The sequence below is a fragment of the Thamnophis sirtalis genome, unplaced genomic scaffold (genome assembly GCF_051295495.1).
Source record: "Thamnophis sirtalis isolate CommonGarterSnake01/CBP01778 unplaced genomic scaffold, rThaSir2_p1.2 scaffold_10, whole genome shotgun sequence".
Lineage (NCBI taxonomy): Eukaryota > Metazoa > Chordata > Lepidosauria > Squamata > Natricidae > Thamnophis > Thamnophis sirtalis.
This window is the reverse complement of record NW_028261390.1, coordinates 28,214,247-28,230,675: the sequence shown is the minus strand read 5'-3', so window position 1 is coordinate 28,230,675 and position 16,429 is coordinate 28,214,247. Positions and strand designations below refer to the sequence as shown.

At 36.6% G+C, this 16,429-nt stretch overlaps 1 protein-coding gene across 4 annotated transcripts in view; it reads left to right on the top strand.

Annotated features, from left to right (window-relative positions):
- The window catches only part of LSM6 (LSM6 homolog, U6 small nuclear RNA and mRNA degradation associated), a 65,506-nt gene that overhangs the window by 48,259 nt on the left and 818 nt on the right, over window positions 1–16,429 (top strand). For 2 of the 4 annotated variants that reach the window (XM_087724338.1, XM_087724336.1), the window contains exons 3-4: window positions 13,591–13,704; window positions 14,937–15,050. In XM_087724338.1, coding sequence (XP_087580464.1) covers window positions 13,611–13,704; window positions 14,937–15,050 — 208 coding nt within the window. In that variant the 5' untranslated portion in view covers window positions 13,591–13,610. Of the gene's footprint in view, window positions 1–12,045; window positions 12,077–12,098; window positions 12,459–13,590; window positions 13,705–14,936; window positions 15,051–16,429 lie in introns of those variants that run through there. The other 2 variants (XM_087724337.1, XM_014059349.2) reach the window with 2 other exon arrangements.

Here is a 16,429-nt window from a genome sequence, read left to right as displayed (position 1 = left end):
TTATCACTGCTGGTTTGTGCCATAGTCGTTGAATTTCGATTTTTAAGTCCTGGTATCTTGCGATTTTTTCAAGTTCCTTCTCGGCGACCCTGCTATCACCTGGTATTGCGATGTTGTTGTTGTTGTTATTATTATTATTATTATTGTTATTATTATTATTATTATCATCAGCAGTAGTATTATTATGATTTCATGTTTGTGGTGAAATTCAGCTTGATAGGTATAGGTATGCAGGTCTTGGCATATTCGGGTCTTTTCCCATGTAAGATTGACAGTATCTTGGTGAAATTTCGATGAGGTCACACTCGTGATCTTCAGGCTGGTGCCTGTGGCTTCGTGCTTGGTACAAGGTTTGGGGAAGATTTGGATTCTTCCCTGGTTTCAAAATTGCAATAATTGTGGTCTTCTTGAATAAAGCAGGCAACCATCCTGAGTATAATATGAAACTAAAAAAGGAGGCAAGCCAATGTTTAGTTGCTGGTTCACAGTTCTTCAGTAGTTCTGGGTAGATGCCATCAAATCCTGCAGCTTTACCATTTTGTAAAGTATCCTGCACTTCTTCTAGTGTAAATGGACATGAGTATAAAGCAATACTCTATAAAGCAGTGCTCCAATAGTCTGACTTCAGCTCTAATTTGTCTGGTGAATTTCATACATCTTGTTGTCCTTGAAGTAGAGACAAGATGGTTACCTATGGATTCTACACTGATGGTAGAATGTTTTCTCAGCAATATGGATTTCCGGATAAAGCACCAGCCTTTCCTGCTAGAGTGAGTAAAGTTTAGATTTTCCACAAACTTGGACTTTTTCTGGCTCTGTCCAGGGACTTCAGCAATTCAGTTGCTTTCTCTGGATTAATGTAGTGTTCAAACTCAGCACACAAGCGACTTGTCTCCTCACTCTATCTAGGGATGTAATCGTTACAGTAGCCTCTGGGGATGTTACTTTTAGCCACAGATTTAATTAAGCCAACAAACCTGTTGTAGTTCTTAGGGCCTGCTTTGATCCATCTGTATTAGCATTAATGTGTTTGGCATAAGTATTCCAAACTGCTTTCTGGAAGTTCCAATGAGGTTTTGGAATGAACCTAAGTGCTGGGATTGGGAGTTCTATTCTGTAGCTGGGGAATAATCCTTTTGCCAATGAGCAGGATGAAATGTGCTCCTATCTTTATTACCATACTAGCTGATAACCCAGCATTGCCTGGCTATTTATTTATCCTAATCCTGTATTAGACAGGAAAATCCTTGATTTTGGCGACAATTAAATTAGTTATAAATGTTTTCCCTGTGGCCCCAGAAGCGTCAAGAAAAGTGATCATTTAGTAAGCTTTTTTCTTATCTTGATTTAGAAGTGGCTTCTTGTGTGCGATATTTGCACTAAGTTGTTCGACGTTGTAGTTCTTTTCTACTTTGTAACCTGCATGAAGTACATCATGGCGGTATCGTAGTGGTGGAGGCAGGCCAGGTTGCAGTAATGTTTTATTGATCATGGCCATAAATTTTCCTCAAAAATAATCAAAGCCTTGTTGAAAATGTCTGGATCAAATGTAATTTGTAATGTGGGATTTTCCCCCATACCAGAGGGACCCCCCTTGTGGAGTACTGTGAAGCTGTTACCATGGCAACTCCACTGTACAGTAGAATGTTTGTATAACAATATGGCAGTACAGTAGAAGCCATTGAAAGGCACAACAGGCTGCATCGTAACAGAACACACACCTGAGCGGTTTTAGGGGTGTCTTACCCCCACAGTATTTTTTTCTAGAAAGTAAGTCATCTGTGTGCCAAGTTTGGTTGAATTTGCTCAAGGCGTTCCAGAGTTATGCTGGAACATACACACACAAAGCCATTTTTATATGGGTAGATTTAAAAGTAAGATTGTTTATTTCCATCCAATCAAATAATCTACTCTCATTTTAATCGCATTGATTATAGCTCCAAGATGTGTGGTGACTATTGAAATAATCAAGGATTACACTATCCTATAGTATCCTATACTATCTCCTGCAGGCACTGATAAGACAAAATCTGGCCAACTGTCCATTGGAAATTTGTAAACAACCATGTTGTAATTCTGTGGATATAGAGAAAACATTCTGATTGGTAGCTTAATTAATAATTGGAGAAAGGGCATTGTAACTGTTATTATCATCCATGATATAAATTGTAATTCCATATTTAGTGTGGTGCAATGCTATCCTGTTTCTTCCAAAATAAGACCTCCCCAGATAAGCCCAATAGGGCTTTTGAATGCATGCGCTAAAATAAGCCCTCCCCTGAAAAAAAGTCCTTCCTGAAAATATTGCAACACAACAGCAACCATGAGGTGACCACACTCGCCGCCCCTGCAACTCAAAAATAATAAGACCTCCCCAAAAATAAGGCCAAGTGCTTATTTTGGGGGTAAAAGCGCGGTATTATTATTTTATGTCCAAACATTTTAGCCTTGTTAGTTGGTGATTGTCCTCCATGTGTGTTTCCTGAAGTACCAGAACATCAGTACAATAATCCATAAGGTTCCACAGTTAGCATCATGCTGTTTTATCATACTTCCAACATTAATTTTAATGGCTTTAGATTTCCAATCTAAAGACCTGCTTCTTCAAGCTGCTACATGTTCCTTCCACTTGAATGCAGAGAATGGTTTTCCTTATTTTAAGTAAATATTAATTAAACATTTAATCAAACTTTTCTCCCATTTATCAAAGGTTATACCACCTGCAATTTCTACTAGCTTAATGGCTAAGGCACAAAAAAGAAACAAGCCATGCACCAGCTATCTCTCACCTTGTAACCAAAGACTTCACTATATATTAAAATTATCATATATCCTTTGGTATTAAAATCATTGTCTGAGCTGGGAGACCATTCATTATGAAAATATGAAGATAAGCACATGGCTTCCATGTTACTAAGAAAACAATGCACAACTACAGCAAGGTTACATAGCTATTAAGGCAATGTTTGGATGTACCTGTTTGTACTTAGAGTAGAAGCAGTAGTAGAAAAATGAATATACAGGATCCTTAAATATAATATGCATATTTTTAATATTTTAACATTGCATATTTTCTGAATGCAAAATAAAAAATCATAGTCAAAACCATACATAATTAGGGAATAGCATGAAGACTAATAATAAATCCGATCTAAACTAAGCCACATTGCTTCATATTATTGTATGCTGCAAGGGCTCTACTTAACAAAATAAATCTTATTTTGAAGAAATTAAAAACAGATAGATAATATGACTTTTACAAGACAGTCTAGACTCTAGATAGATAGTTAGATATTTGTATTTGACCCATATAAATCTGATGGTGAAATGGAGAAAGTATTTGAACTGAACATTTAATAGGGAAACATAAAATATAACTGCTACATAGAAACTTGGAAACAAATACAAAATATTTTCCGTATACCCCGCCCATGCATATAACCCGCGACGAGTAAGAGAGAAGGGAAACAGCTGAGATGGGGGGGGAAGAAACGGAGAAAGAAGCCTGCGCAAGCTGGGGAAGAGGAAAGGAACGGAGGAGAAGGAAACAGCTGAGATCGGGGTGGGGGAAGAAACGGAGAAAGAAGCCTGCGCAAGCTGGGGAAGAGGAAAGGAACGGAGGAGAAGGAAACAGCTGAGATCGGGGTGGGGGAAGAAATGGAGAAAGAAGCCTGCGCAAGCTGGGGAAGAGGAAAGGAACAGAGGAGAAGGAAACAGCTGAGATCGGGGTGGGGGAAGAAACGGAGAAAGAAGCCTGTGCAAGCCTCCGATCGTGTAAAATATTTTCCGTATACCCCGCCCACGCATATAACCCGCAGGGGGCGCTGTGCATGTAAAAAACGCATATAACCCGCGGGTTATATGGGTGAAAATACGGTAGTCATGAAATTTGGGGTGAATCTATGAGAGTTCTTAGAAATCATTTAAGGTAAAGGTAAAGGTTCCCTTTGCACATGTGTGCTAGTCATTCCCGACTCTAGGGGGAGGTGCTCATCTCCGTTTCAAAGCCAAAGTTCCAATGCTTTCTGAAGACGTCTCCATGGTCATGTGGCCGGCATGACTAGACTCCTAAGGTACACGGAACACTCTTACCTTCCCACCAAAGGTGGTTCCTATTTTTCTACTTGCATTTTTACATGCTTTTGAACTGCTAGATTGGCAGACGTTGGGACAAGTAACAGGAGCTCACTCCATTATGTGGTGGTAGGGATTCGAACTGCCGAACTGCCAACCTTTCTAATCAACAAGCTCAGTATCTTAGCCACTGAGCCACTGTGTCCCTAGAAATCATTTAGGGTCCTTAAAATCTTAATTTTAAGATTAAATTTTAGTCAAGAAACGATTCAGACTTTGCATCTGCTAGGAAGCCTCCTTAGAAAATAAATGGGAAACATTATTTGTTGAAATCTTTGAGCTATATATTTCCATTTTCTGCTCAGATATTGTAATCACACAAAGCACCCTGAATTTTTATTTCATCCCAAGAAGATACAACTTCAAGAAATATTATTTCTCAAGGGAGACATTTGTGCAGGAATAAGCAAAGAACCTTCTACTGTGTTTCATGGTTTAGGTAGTTGTATTGATGGATTGCAAATAATTCCAAAGAGTGAAATTGTGCTTGCTTATAAATGGTGGGTATTTAAAATTTCTGGGCTTGTGAATTTCCACATATGTCATAACCCAAAATGTGTTGTCAAATGTCAGCAAAATACAAGTATTCAAAGAGCTACCGAAGAAACTTCTCTAGGCTGGTGTTTCCCAAATACTTTAGAACTGCAGCTTTGAGATTTCCCAGCCAGTGTGGGCAAAGCAGATTTTTAAGATTCAATACTAGGGACATCTGTTGGAAAAAGCTATTCTTTATCATCATGTCATATTGTTTCATTAAGTCCTTTATTATAGAGTTCACACATAGCTATCCCCTCCCTCTTTTATTTCCAAAAGCTTTCAGCACATTCCATTTATATTTCCTAGTAGTGGGCAATTATTAATTATGTTGAAATTTGTGAAGCTTGTAGACAACATAATAAGGCATTGCCTAAATGCTAGAAAATAAATTGAAAAGTTAAAAACTCACCAGACATGTGTTTGGCAATTTATTAGTTTATTGAACTAATTATATCATCTTGAACCAGGAGGAATATGTTGTTCCTAATCCAAATTATTTCAACCTTCTTTTTAAGGTGTATATGGCTATCTCTGGGTTATGTTGTAAACATTGATTTGCTGAGTATGGGAATGTAGTGTAATTTTAATTAGGCTGAGTGCTAATCAGCTGAATGTTATGAGAGAGGTAGAACAATTTCAAATTTTCTTTTTTTATGACAAATCAGGAAACCAGTTTCCTACATTTCACCTAGGATACAGTTTTAAAGCCAGAAAAAGGCAATATGATCCATATTGAATAAAACAGAATACACTTTGAAGTGGAAAATTTTGATTTAGGCAAAACAAGAAAACAAGAAAATCCCAAATTTGCTAATAGTGACAAAAGTTTTTTTTTAATGTACTGAAATTAAAGTAGTAACATGTGTAACTTAAGTGAAAAGAAGATAAGTACAAAGCTATCTTCTGCTAACCTAGCAGTTCAAAAGCACGTAAAAAATGCAAGTAGAAAAATAGGGACCACCTTGGTGGGAAGGTAACAGCACTCTGTGCACCTTCGGCATTTAGTCATGCCGGCCATATGAGCACAGAGACATCTTCGGACAGCGTTGGTTCTTCGGCTTAGAAATGGAGATGAGCACCGCCCCTACAGCCAGAAACAACTAGCATGCATTTGCGGAGGAACCGTTACCTTTTTACAAAGTTATCTTGATTACAACAGTTGAACGCAATTAATCTTTACTGTAAGGAATATCTAACTTTATTGTTTTCCTCATATAAAGGCAAGCGAGAAAGAGACACTTATCCTCTTTAAATGTCTATAACGATTCTTGGTCATCCAGGTCATGGTTATCCCAAAGATGTTTTTTCAAAAGGCAATTGGACTTTGTTTTTCCTTGAAGATGTTTCAGTTCTCATCCAAGAAGCTGAAGAACTGAAGAAACTTCTTGGATGAGAAATGAAATGTCTTCAAGGGGGAAAAAAGTCCAGTTGCCTTTTGAAAAAACACCTTTAGGTTATCCTCTTTAGTTACCAGTAATGTGCCTGATAATCAGTGACATGCAGTGAGGTTTATGGCTGGTGAGGCACTGACACACATTTTTTTAGACTTGTGGACTTCAACTCCCAGAATTCCACAGCCAAGCATGCTCAGTTCCGATTTAAAGTGGCAGCATTTGTTTTTCTCCCTTGTGAAATAAATTTCCTTCTTTCTTTTTCTTTTCCCTTCCCCTCCTTCCTCCTTCTCTCCCTCCTTCCCCCCTCTCAAACACACACACAAACACACACACACACACACACACACACACACAGACAGTTGGATTGGAGGGAGTCAGGGAGAACACAGGAGGAGGCAGGAAGCCAGTCAAAGAGCCATACTGGAGCACACACACTTTCCCCCAGCCCCGGAAGGATCCAGCCCAGCTTCACTGATTACAGGTTTGAAAAGACAATGTGGTTCTGCCTGCAATCAAACTACACTTGGGGAGGGAGAGCACTTCCCTCCAGCCTTTGCCCAAAGCCCCGCCCCAGGAGGATGAAGTTTGAATTCCTCCCCCTCCCTCCGACCCACATGTACCTTTTCCAGCTGTTTCAGAGAGGATTTCAACTCTGCTCTTGCCTGCCATCATGAAAAGAAAAAAAATGTAAAAGGAAAAAGGCAAGAGCTGAGGTCAGGCTGAGCTAGTTGCTGCCAGAGTCACCGTGGATGACTCTGCTTAACTGTTTAAAAAAGCCTCTAAAAAAGCACCCTCTACAGGAGGAGGCAGGAGAACGATGTGCCTCATCTATGTCAGGAATTTTTAGGCTTTTAACCCTTGCTTAACTCTGCTCGAGTGATCATAAAATGCCTAAAGTCAGACTAGATGAGGCACGTCGTTCTCCTGTCGCCTCCTGTAGAGGGCACTTTTTAGAGGCTTTTTTAAACGGTTAAGAACTAAGCAGAGTCATCCACGGTGACTCTGGCAGCAACTAGCTCAGCCTGACCTCAGCTCTTGCCTTTTTCCTTTTACATGTTTTTTTTTCTTTTCATGATAACAGTGGTGAGGCCCTGCCTCCCTTACCTCCCCTGACTGCACGTCACTGCTGATAATGGACGAAAAAGCCCCTGGATATCTAATCTTAGTATCTGTTCTACTGGTTGAATACCTGATCTTCCAGGCTGCCTGTATTTCCAAAGCAACATAGAACTTTTAACTTCAGTTATATATTAAGGGTTGTTTGAATCAAATTTTAGTGTTTGCAGCATTTGGCCATGTTACATTCATAGACAGTTATTGCAGGACAACTTACAGATTTTTTCATTTAGCATACGGCAAATATGTATATGGACTTACAATGTATATTAACATTTCACCTAAGTTAAAAACACAGTAAAATATGAATGTTAAATAGATCTATATTTAGATACTAATATCTAACTTACAGATAAGATAAAATAACTTTGAATGACAATTTCTTTTTATCCATATAATTCTGTGCAACTATAGAAAGGTTTCTTTATAAATAGCTGGGGGTGAAAGAATGTCCATGTATATGAGTAAAGAATAGCAATAGACAGTCAAATATATTTTAAAGATGGTCAGAAAATTTTAATTCGATCTTCTGCAAAAGAATTCTGAAATTTTTTCCCCATTTTGACACTTGGCAATAGGTGCATGTTCCATAGGCTTAGTTACCTTCATTAAGGTAAACTGGTAAAGCCTGACATTATTTTTCTTATTGTAATTTTGCAATCATTTATTTTGGGGTTTTTTTTTTGAAGATGTTAATATGAAAATGCTGTGAGTGAGATATTTCAATGAATTGAATCACTATGGTTTTATAACTTTTCAACAATTGTCCAATATATAAAAAGAAACTTTTTATGTCTCTCAAGGCCAACACAGATGTATGAAATATGGAATGCTAGACATAAACTTTTATAACCAAATTATAAATAATTTCTGTCACCTCCAATGTTGACCTTTCAGGTTCATCTTGATTAAAGTACAAGAGTAGCCTTTGTTTGATTCTGGTTCCACTAAAGCTCTGAAACCTAGTTACTCCAATGAAAAATGAGTGTATCTTTTCATCAGTATAAGTTTTTAAAAAGAGCGGATTAATTCACAATTCTTAAGCAACACACATAAGATTATTTTCAATTTAACTGAAGTCATAGCTATGTGAAGCCAACCTAGCTTAGCTATAGTTTCCCCTCCAGGAGTTTTAAACTATTAAACAATCTATTAACATTAAATATGTAAGTCCTCCAAAGACCATATTATATACATTTTGTCACTCAAGAAATGTAGCATTCTTAAGTTGCCTGTTAACAGATAGGATTACACTATCTTTATAAAAATATGAAGATAGAATTCAATCATATTTCACTTTCATATGCTCATATTATACTGTATTTGTTAATAATTAGCATTTATCTTGCCTGATAAAGGAGGTAACACATACCTCCATTTTCTTGTTGGGTGAATATTATTCAGAACGGACACTTTGTCATAAATATAGTATTTCCAAAGAATTGTAAATGGTTTGACCATCAACTGCTTCCATATAAGGTAACATCGTGAATTTAGAAACTGTGTCCACTAGCCAAAATCGTTTGCCTGCCCCTACCCCTGGCCCATTTAGCGCACCACTCTGTTCTCATAGAAAGCAGATGTGACAAGTCCACAGCAGGACATGAAATCAACACTCATAACTATTTAGACAGCCACCAATATATCTTGTGATGGCAATGCTCTGTATGGTATTTCATTATCTCATCTGCCCAGAATTTGATTTTAGAATCTTCATGTCAATTTTCTTCACACTATATATAATTTTATTTTTACTTTTTTTTAGTAAGCTTTAGTAAGTTATACCCTCTAAATTATATCTTTCCTGATGGGATACTCCAAACTATTGATTAATTTATCTATAACTTGATGTATTTAGGTAGCTTAACAGTCTCTGAGATACTGTACATTGAGCAATGCCATATGTAATAGTCTTACTTCAAGTAAATAAAATATTTATGTTAAGACACTGGCCACTGCAGTTTTATCTTCAATTTCTAATATAGTATTTTCTGTTTGCACAACAGCGATACCTTTTAATTACCTTTTAAAGATACACAATTTTACATTTCTTGTTAAGCACAAAAATTTATATTTTAAAAAATAACAACAAAAAGATATTTATTTATGTAAATGCTTTAACAAGAATTCAGTAATTGAGCCAAGTGATTTATATTATTCCTTTTCAGTATCAAAATTCTGCCTAAGATGATGCTTGAGTTACCTTTTACTACAAAAGAAAATACACCGGTATAATTTTAATGTGTAGCCACATTAAAGGAATTGCAGGAAGGAGAAGTAAGTTCTAAGTGCTATTAGTAGTGGTTTTGGCATTGATTGAAAGCTGCTCTTAGATTTCAACTGAGTTGTTCTGATATAATTGTTTGGAGAAGGTTGCTGAGTAAAAATACAGTTCAAAATATAGTGCTTTTTCCAGTGTTTCCAGCAAAACATTATGAAAGATTTCTGTTACTTACTAATGTCAGCATAGAAGGCACTATCTCAGTATCAAGAGAGATCGTGTCAAAAATCTCGTATCGCCTGACATAGATACATGACCAGTTTTCAAAAGAAATCTGTATATGACCCTTGGTGACTCAGTGGTTAGAATGCAGGACTGCAGGCTACTTCTGCTGACTGCTGCCAACAGCAGTTTGGCAGTTTGGGTTTCACCTGCTCAAGGTTGACTCAGCCAATATGCTCTCTGTAAACCACTTAGAGAGGACTGTAAAGCATTGTGAAGTGGTATATAAGTCTAAGTGCTATTGCTATTTGCAAAATATCTGCAACCTTCACTTTTCAATATATATTTTAAGGATATGACTTCCTCCAGATAAGCCACTTATATTTTAAATTAATGTAATTTTATATGTGTGTTACACACATGTACATAGCTGTCCTTTATAAGTAAGGTTGAACTTACTTGCAGCATTTTCATTACTTAGAATTTCCAAAACGTATTTGGCAGAAAGCTATTCAACAACTTTTAGTTGTTTTCTCTCATATAATGGGGCAAGGATCTCATACTAATATAAGTTCCTGTTATATAAGATTATTATTAATTTTAAAGTCTCTTCTGGATGAAGAACTGACAATTCAGAGGGCACATTTTCATAGGAGATATAATGCCTAAATATAGGAAACAGTGGATTCCAAAGACTTTATACTGCACTGCGGATCTCATGCAGACTTGGCTATTATGTGGCTGTAAGGGACTGGAAGGACTGAACTAGGTCACTAGAAGATGCTTGCCCCCAATAGCTTTATGCTCCTCTGATGTGGATATACAAATGATGAAAAATATTTCAATGGCACTCAGGCAAGAGATCTTTCTAGAAATTTGTGTCTTCAATCTGAAGATCTATTTTCTTTGAAGAAAAAGAATTTAAAGCATACCAAGAATATATTTCTATTTCTCTTTCCTTCTGTGTGTCTCTTCTGTGTACCCTTGACACCCTTATTCTAGGAAGCATGCTTTACAGACATACCAGCACTTGGAGTAGATTTCCTGCTTTGTTTGTCAAAGGAACTATTTTTAAAAAAGCGGAAGTTGTATATTAAACAAGATGCATGGAAAGAATAGCTCATTATGTAACTGAAAGCAAATCATATGCAAATAATAGAAAATTAAGAACAATTAAGATATGCCTAGTCATATCTCCTCCTCCTCCTTTTGGTACATAGTTATGGTAGGTTCTGCTTGTTTTTCTTTTATCGCACATAGGTGCCACCAAAAACTATTCAATTACCTAAGAAACCCATAACAGAAAATATCCCTTCTTCCTGAGACGTCAGTTGATGGTTTGGTGGGTATCTAAGACAATTCTGACATTACAACAGAATTGAGCATCTATTTTTCAGCCACCCTGGGTGCTCCGCAGATTGCATGCAGCTCCTTTAGTACAGGCATTGGTAACCTGCATTGTCCACAGTCAGTAATTTTATTTTGTATCTATTGAGTACCCAAGAATGTTGGCTGGAGGGGTGAGGTGAGGTCAAAAATTCTTCCCATGTCCAGATTCGTTTTTTAATCTTAATATTTACTAGTGTAAAGCTGCACACTTCCAGTGAAGTTCCTGGTGATTTCTGAAGAATGGTTTTGGTGGCGGTGAAGACTCCTGACAACATCAGGAGCAGACAAGAAAACCAGATAATGGAATTGAATAAATCAACCAGAGTTCTCAATCCAGTCACAAATGACTAAATTCAGATTATACTACTTGAGACACATTAAGATACAATTCAGCTATCTGGAAAAGGCTCTAAGCTGGAAAAGGTGAAAGGAAAAAGAAGACCACCACCAGCAGAGAGATGGACCGTTTCTGTTATAGTGGTGATGAGTGCACCATTGGTAGACCTCCAAGAGCAGGTTACAGAAGATCATCATGAAAATCTATGTGGCTGCTAAGAAACGACAAAGACTTAATGATGCATCAATCAATTTGTTTCTGGACCTGCAAAGGACTCGGCTGACACCTCAATTAGTAAAATCAGCAAATAATTTTATCAACTGCAATATTCTCTGTGTATAGCCACATCTTAAGCGCACTACAATACTTTCTAATTTAACTTCATGAAGCTCATACCTAATTAATTAATGAATTAAATAGAAATATTGTGAATTAGCTCACTGCCTTTTCTAAGAGAGTGATCTGCAACGATCCCATGCGTGTAAACTAACTGGGAAGGAAGGACCCATAAATTGCTCAGGAGCCACGTCCTGCGTTAGCACCCCTCCCCCTCCCCCGGGCGGCCTCAAACAGGAAACCTCTTAAAGACACATAAGAATTTTGGCTCTGTTTAGCCACCGTAGCTCGCAGTACACAGCCGGGAAGCACTGATTGGTCCTTTGAGCAGCCCATCATCCTTGCTTCGGGGAACGCCCTGAGTTGATTAAAGAAGTGGAAGAAGCGCGGGTGAGTGGTGGTGGGCGGGAAAAGCAGGAACTGAAGGCTGTAGTAGAAGGCAGAGGCGGGTCAGGAGCGTTCTGCCGCCGCCGCGTCTTTCGCGGAAGTTCCTGAATAGCGGTGGCGGCTTTTGATCGCAGGCGCTGAGCTTCGGCTTTATTCTCCGCTCCTCCTTTGCTCTCCCGCCGCTATATAAGCTCGGCGACGCCACTTTTTACTGGCACGCCGGCCGAGCGCTTGGATAGGCTTGGAGGGTGCAACCTCACGGCGCGCAGAACCGGATCGTTTTGAACACGAGTCGATAGGATTCCCGCACACCCGGCTGCCGAAGGAGCGGCTGATTTCACATTTACTAGCGTGCCTAAGGCTTTCGCTGCTCAAGTGGTTGCAGGTAGCAAACAGGGTTTTGTTGCTATTTTTCCTGTTTGTCTTCAGAGATATTTGCATCTTAATACTCGTTGCCTGACCGCCCCCACCTCAAGTATAATTGTTGGAAAAAGCTGCAAAATGTTGGGGAAAAATGTAAACTGACATTACAGTGATGTGTTTTTTATCTGATCTGGAATCAAACGTAGAAAATGTAGGGAAAGGGAAAAAAAAATCTGGAGCAAAGAATATGGAGGAAAATAATAAACTGGAATATTAGAATGCGGGTTTCTCGAAATTCAAGGGCATCCGTACTATATTGTATCTTTTAACTCTACCTTGTGGATAGTAGCCTTTTTTTTTGACCAATCACTTATTTTTGAAGCCACATAGAAGTTTATGAAATTTCACCATCATAATTAGATGGTAAAATGCAAAGTTTTGGCTGCATGATTCTGGAATTTTGTTAAAATAAAGAAGAAAAAGGATACTTCAAGATCTCTTATCATACTTACTGCTGTTTTAAAAGTGTCCTTTAAGAATCACAAGAGACATGGCAGTAATGTATTAATTATTTCAACTATGCTATGCCTCTTATGGCCCTTAAAGGTTAAAAAAGCTGCAGGTCCTAAATATAAAGAGTTTGTCCACTTCTACCTTACATGTTTAGGATAAATATCATTTATACTAACCGCCTGGCTAAACACAGAATTTACAATTAAAAAGAACACAGTATTCCTATACAATCTTAGTCAAATATAAGCCAAATGATTTTAATTTGTCTTAGTTTAAATATATGGGTCTGGAATTGCACACACAGACTTTGGATTTATTTAGGAATACATTTTAATGATATTTTAGGAAGCCTACCAAGACCAAATGTGAATATTAAAGTTTGGAGGTTTTTTTAAACTGCAGTACCAAATATTTCTGTATCAAAGTGAAATACAGAATACAATCATGCCTGACAATTTTGAACACTTTCAACTGTAGACTTAGCTGTATATTCAGCAGAGATGTAGACAATATGTAGAGTACTGCTTTAAATATTAGATGACAAAGTTGAATGTAATGTTTTCATGTGGGTATTGTAATGATGAGGTAATTGAGTTTTTAAGAGTTAAATATTAGATTATTATTTCTTTGTTTTTCCACAGAACACTTGAAAGATACCAAAATGAGCCTACGGAAACAAACTCCAAGTGATTTCTTGAAGCAAATCATAGGAAGACCAGTTGTTGTAAAATTAAATTCTGGAGTTGATTACCGAGGTATATTCTTCCTGCTTCATCTTCCAACTGTGATAGATTTATGTACTCTTTCAACAATGAAATAGACCGATAGCGATCATCCTTAAATAGCATGCTCTTGAAAAATTCTTAATCAAAATTGAATTCTAGGTTTATAGGAGTTGTGACATTGTGAATGAAAAAGGAAAAATTCTCCATGTGAATCATTTTATTTATTTATATATATATATATATATATATATATATATATATATATATATATATATATATATATATATATATATATATATATATATATATATATTAGAGTTACATATATGTGTGTATATAGAGTTATATATATATATGTGTGTGTTGTATTTGTGCTGATAAATAAAATACATATATGTATTATGATGTTCTTTATCTTGACTTATAACCACCTCAACTTAAAATAGAAATTTTGGTCTCAGTTGTGATTCTAAATCAAGGATTACCTATACATGTACATTTAATTTCCAAGTATAAGTTAAGAATAAAATTAAATTTATAGAGGATTGTTTAGTGTGCCTGGGAAAGTGATGGTATTTCTCATATATTTTTGATCAAAGTTTTGATGAATGTCAGAAAACAGAAATGGCTATGCCTGCTTGTTTGATAAGGCAGCAATAGCTGTGTATGTCAAGAGAAAGCTAAAACAAATTGAATGCAATGGGAATGGATTATTTAAAAAGTGAGTGATGTAAAATAAAATTAGATAGAGTCAAAATGCAAATATGCTGAATGTGGATAGAATACCAAAATGTGTAACTAGCATGAAACAACTATTTTGAGGTGGTTTGGTCATATAGAAAAAAAATACACGAGGATAGAATTGCAAAACAGATATATCAAGGACGATTGAATGGCTCATAACCAAGAAGGTAATGGTTAGAGTTGGTCAGATTCTCAAAAAAAGTGAGAAATTTAAAGAACAAAAAGTGGTATATAAATTAATGTGACAATGTAATTTAAAGGATAGTCTATAAAGATGAAAAGATATGGACAGGTGTAATGGTGTTAATAACTTTGTAACAAAGCTCCCTTTTCTTATTTTTGATCGTTAATTTCTTTGGCAGACTATTACATAGATAAGAGTGGGCTGGCTGTTGTGCCATAACTAACTTTGATTCTCACTAGTTGTACATTGTATAATGATATATTTGTGTTTAAATTTTAGAGCAATATTAGGTTTGGAAGATTGCGTTATAATATGTGAATGACTGTAATTCTAGGTGTTTTAGCCTGCTTGGATGGCTACATGAATATTGCTCTGGAACAGACAGAAGAGTATGTAAATGGACAATTGAAAAATAAATATGGAGATGCCTTCATCAGAGGAAATAATGGTAAATATGTTTATTAGAAAATGCTAGCTTTTAATTATACAATTAAAAATTTATTGGTCTTATCATTTAAAACCTAACTTTTCTCATCTTGCAGTCTTTGATATAAAAAAATCTTAGAAATGAATAGTGTATTACATGCAAGAATGTTATTTGGTTTTTTTTTTAGCGTTTATATTTACCCCTGCATTTTTTCTGTTTGCTTTTTAAAACTTTGTTTCCTTTCGGAATTCTAATTTGTCTAGCTTTTGTGAAGTTGATTTGTTTCAGTGTTCAAGAGGATTCATTTTAAAATTTTTTTTGGAGAAATGAAAATTGATAGGAAAATTGGGATTTCTTTAAGCTCAACTTCAGTTAGTTTAAGAATAGGAAAAGTTGAAGGAAATGTCGCTGGCAACATTTTAATACTGAATGGAGAACAATAGGTGAAGCCAATCAAGACACAGTGACTGTGGTTACAAGGGACGTCAGGATCCAGTGATTTATCATATTTAATTTTGATGGGGTCGTGCTACCCCAGACAGATCCATTACACAACATGGGGATCCTCCTGAATACAATTCCTCAAAGGGCAGGTGGCAATTGTGCTAGGAAGGCCTTTATTCAACTGTGTTGTGCACCAATTGTGCTCTTATAGGGTTTGAGGAAAAAAGCCTTTTCTGCTATGGTCCCATCTCTGTGGAACACCCTATCACCAGAGGCGAGAACTGTTCCCACCCTTTTGGCTTTCCAGAAGGGTGTTAAAACTTGGCTTTGCTGGTTGGCCTGAAAACCTGAATGAGACATTCAATCTGGATGTGGTTGACAGGATGAAAAAGGCTTCTTCTCCATCCCATCCCCTCTGATTTTAGTATAGTTTTAAAATCTTAATCTATGTAGTTTTAATATTTTAATTATTTTCCAACTTGTAAGCTGCCCAGAGCCCTTATAGGGGAGGTATATAGGTAGCACAAAAAAGTAACAAATAAAATGAAATACCTAATTATTTTATACATATGTCAGAAAGAGGCTTGAATAGGTCATCTTGTTAAAAATACCCAGTAAATATATAAATTTGATAAAGATAGGAACATCTACATTTCCTATATCCCTTCCCTATCCTTAGCCTCATGCTGCCAAATCCCATGCAGAGACTTCCATGGGCCAAATCACATGCAGTCCTGGAACTGCAGGTTATAGATTCTTTCAGTAATACAAAACATGTTTTCCATAAAAATAAAGGATTTTTTCAGTTCTGCCTGTTATGCAATAATCACTCTTTTCAAAGGAGTCCTGAGATATTTACAATAAACTCCCTATTTAAAGTCTTGGATAAAACAACCTTAATAGAACCAGAAATGTTTAATGGCAGTAATTAAAAACATTAAAAAAAACTTCTTTAA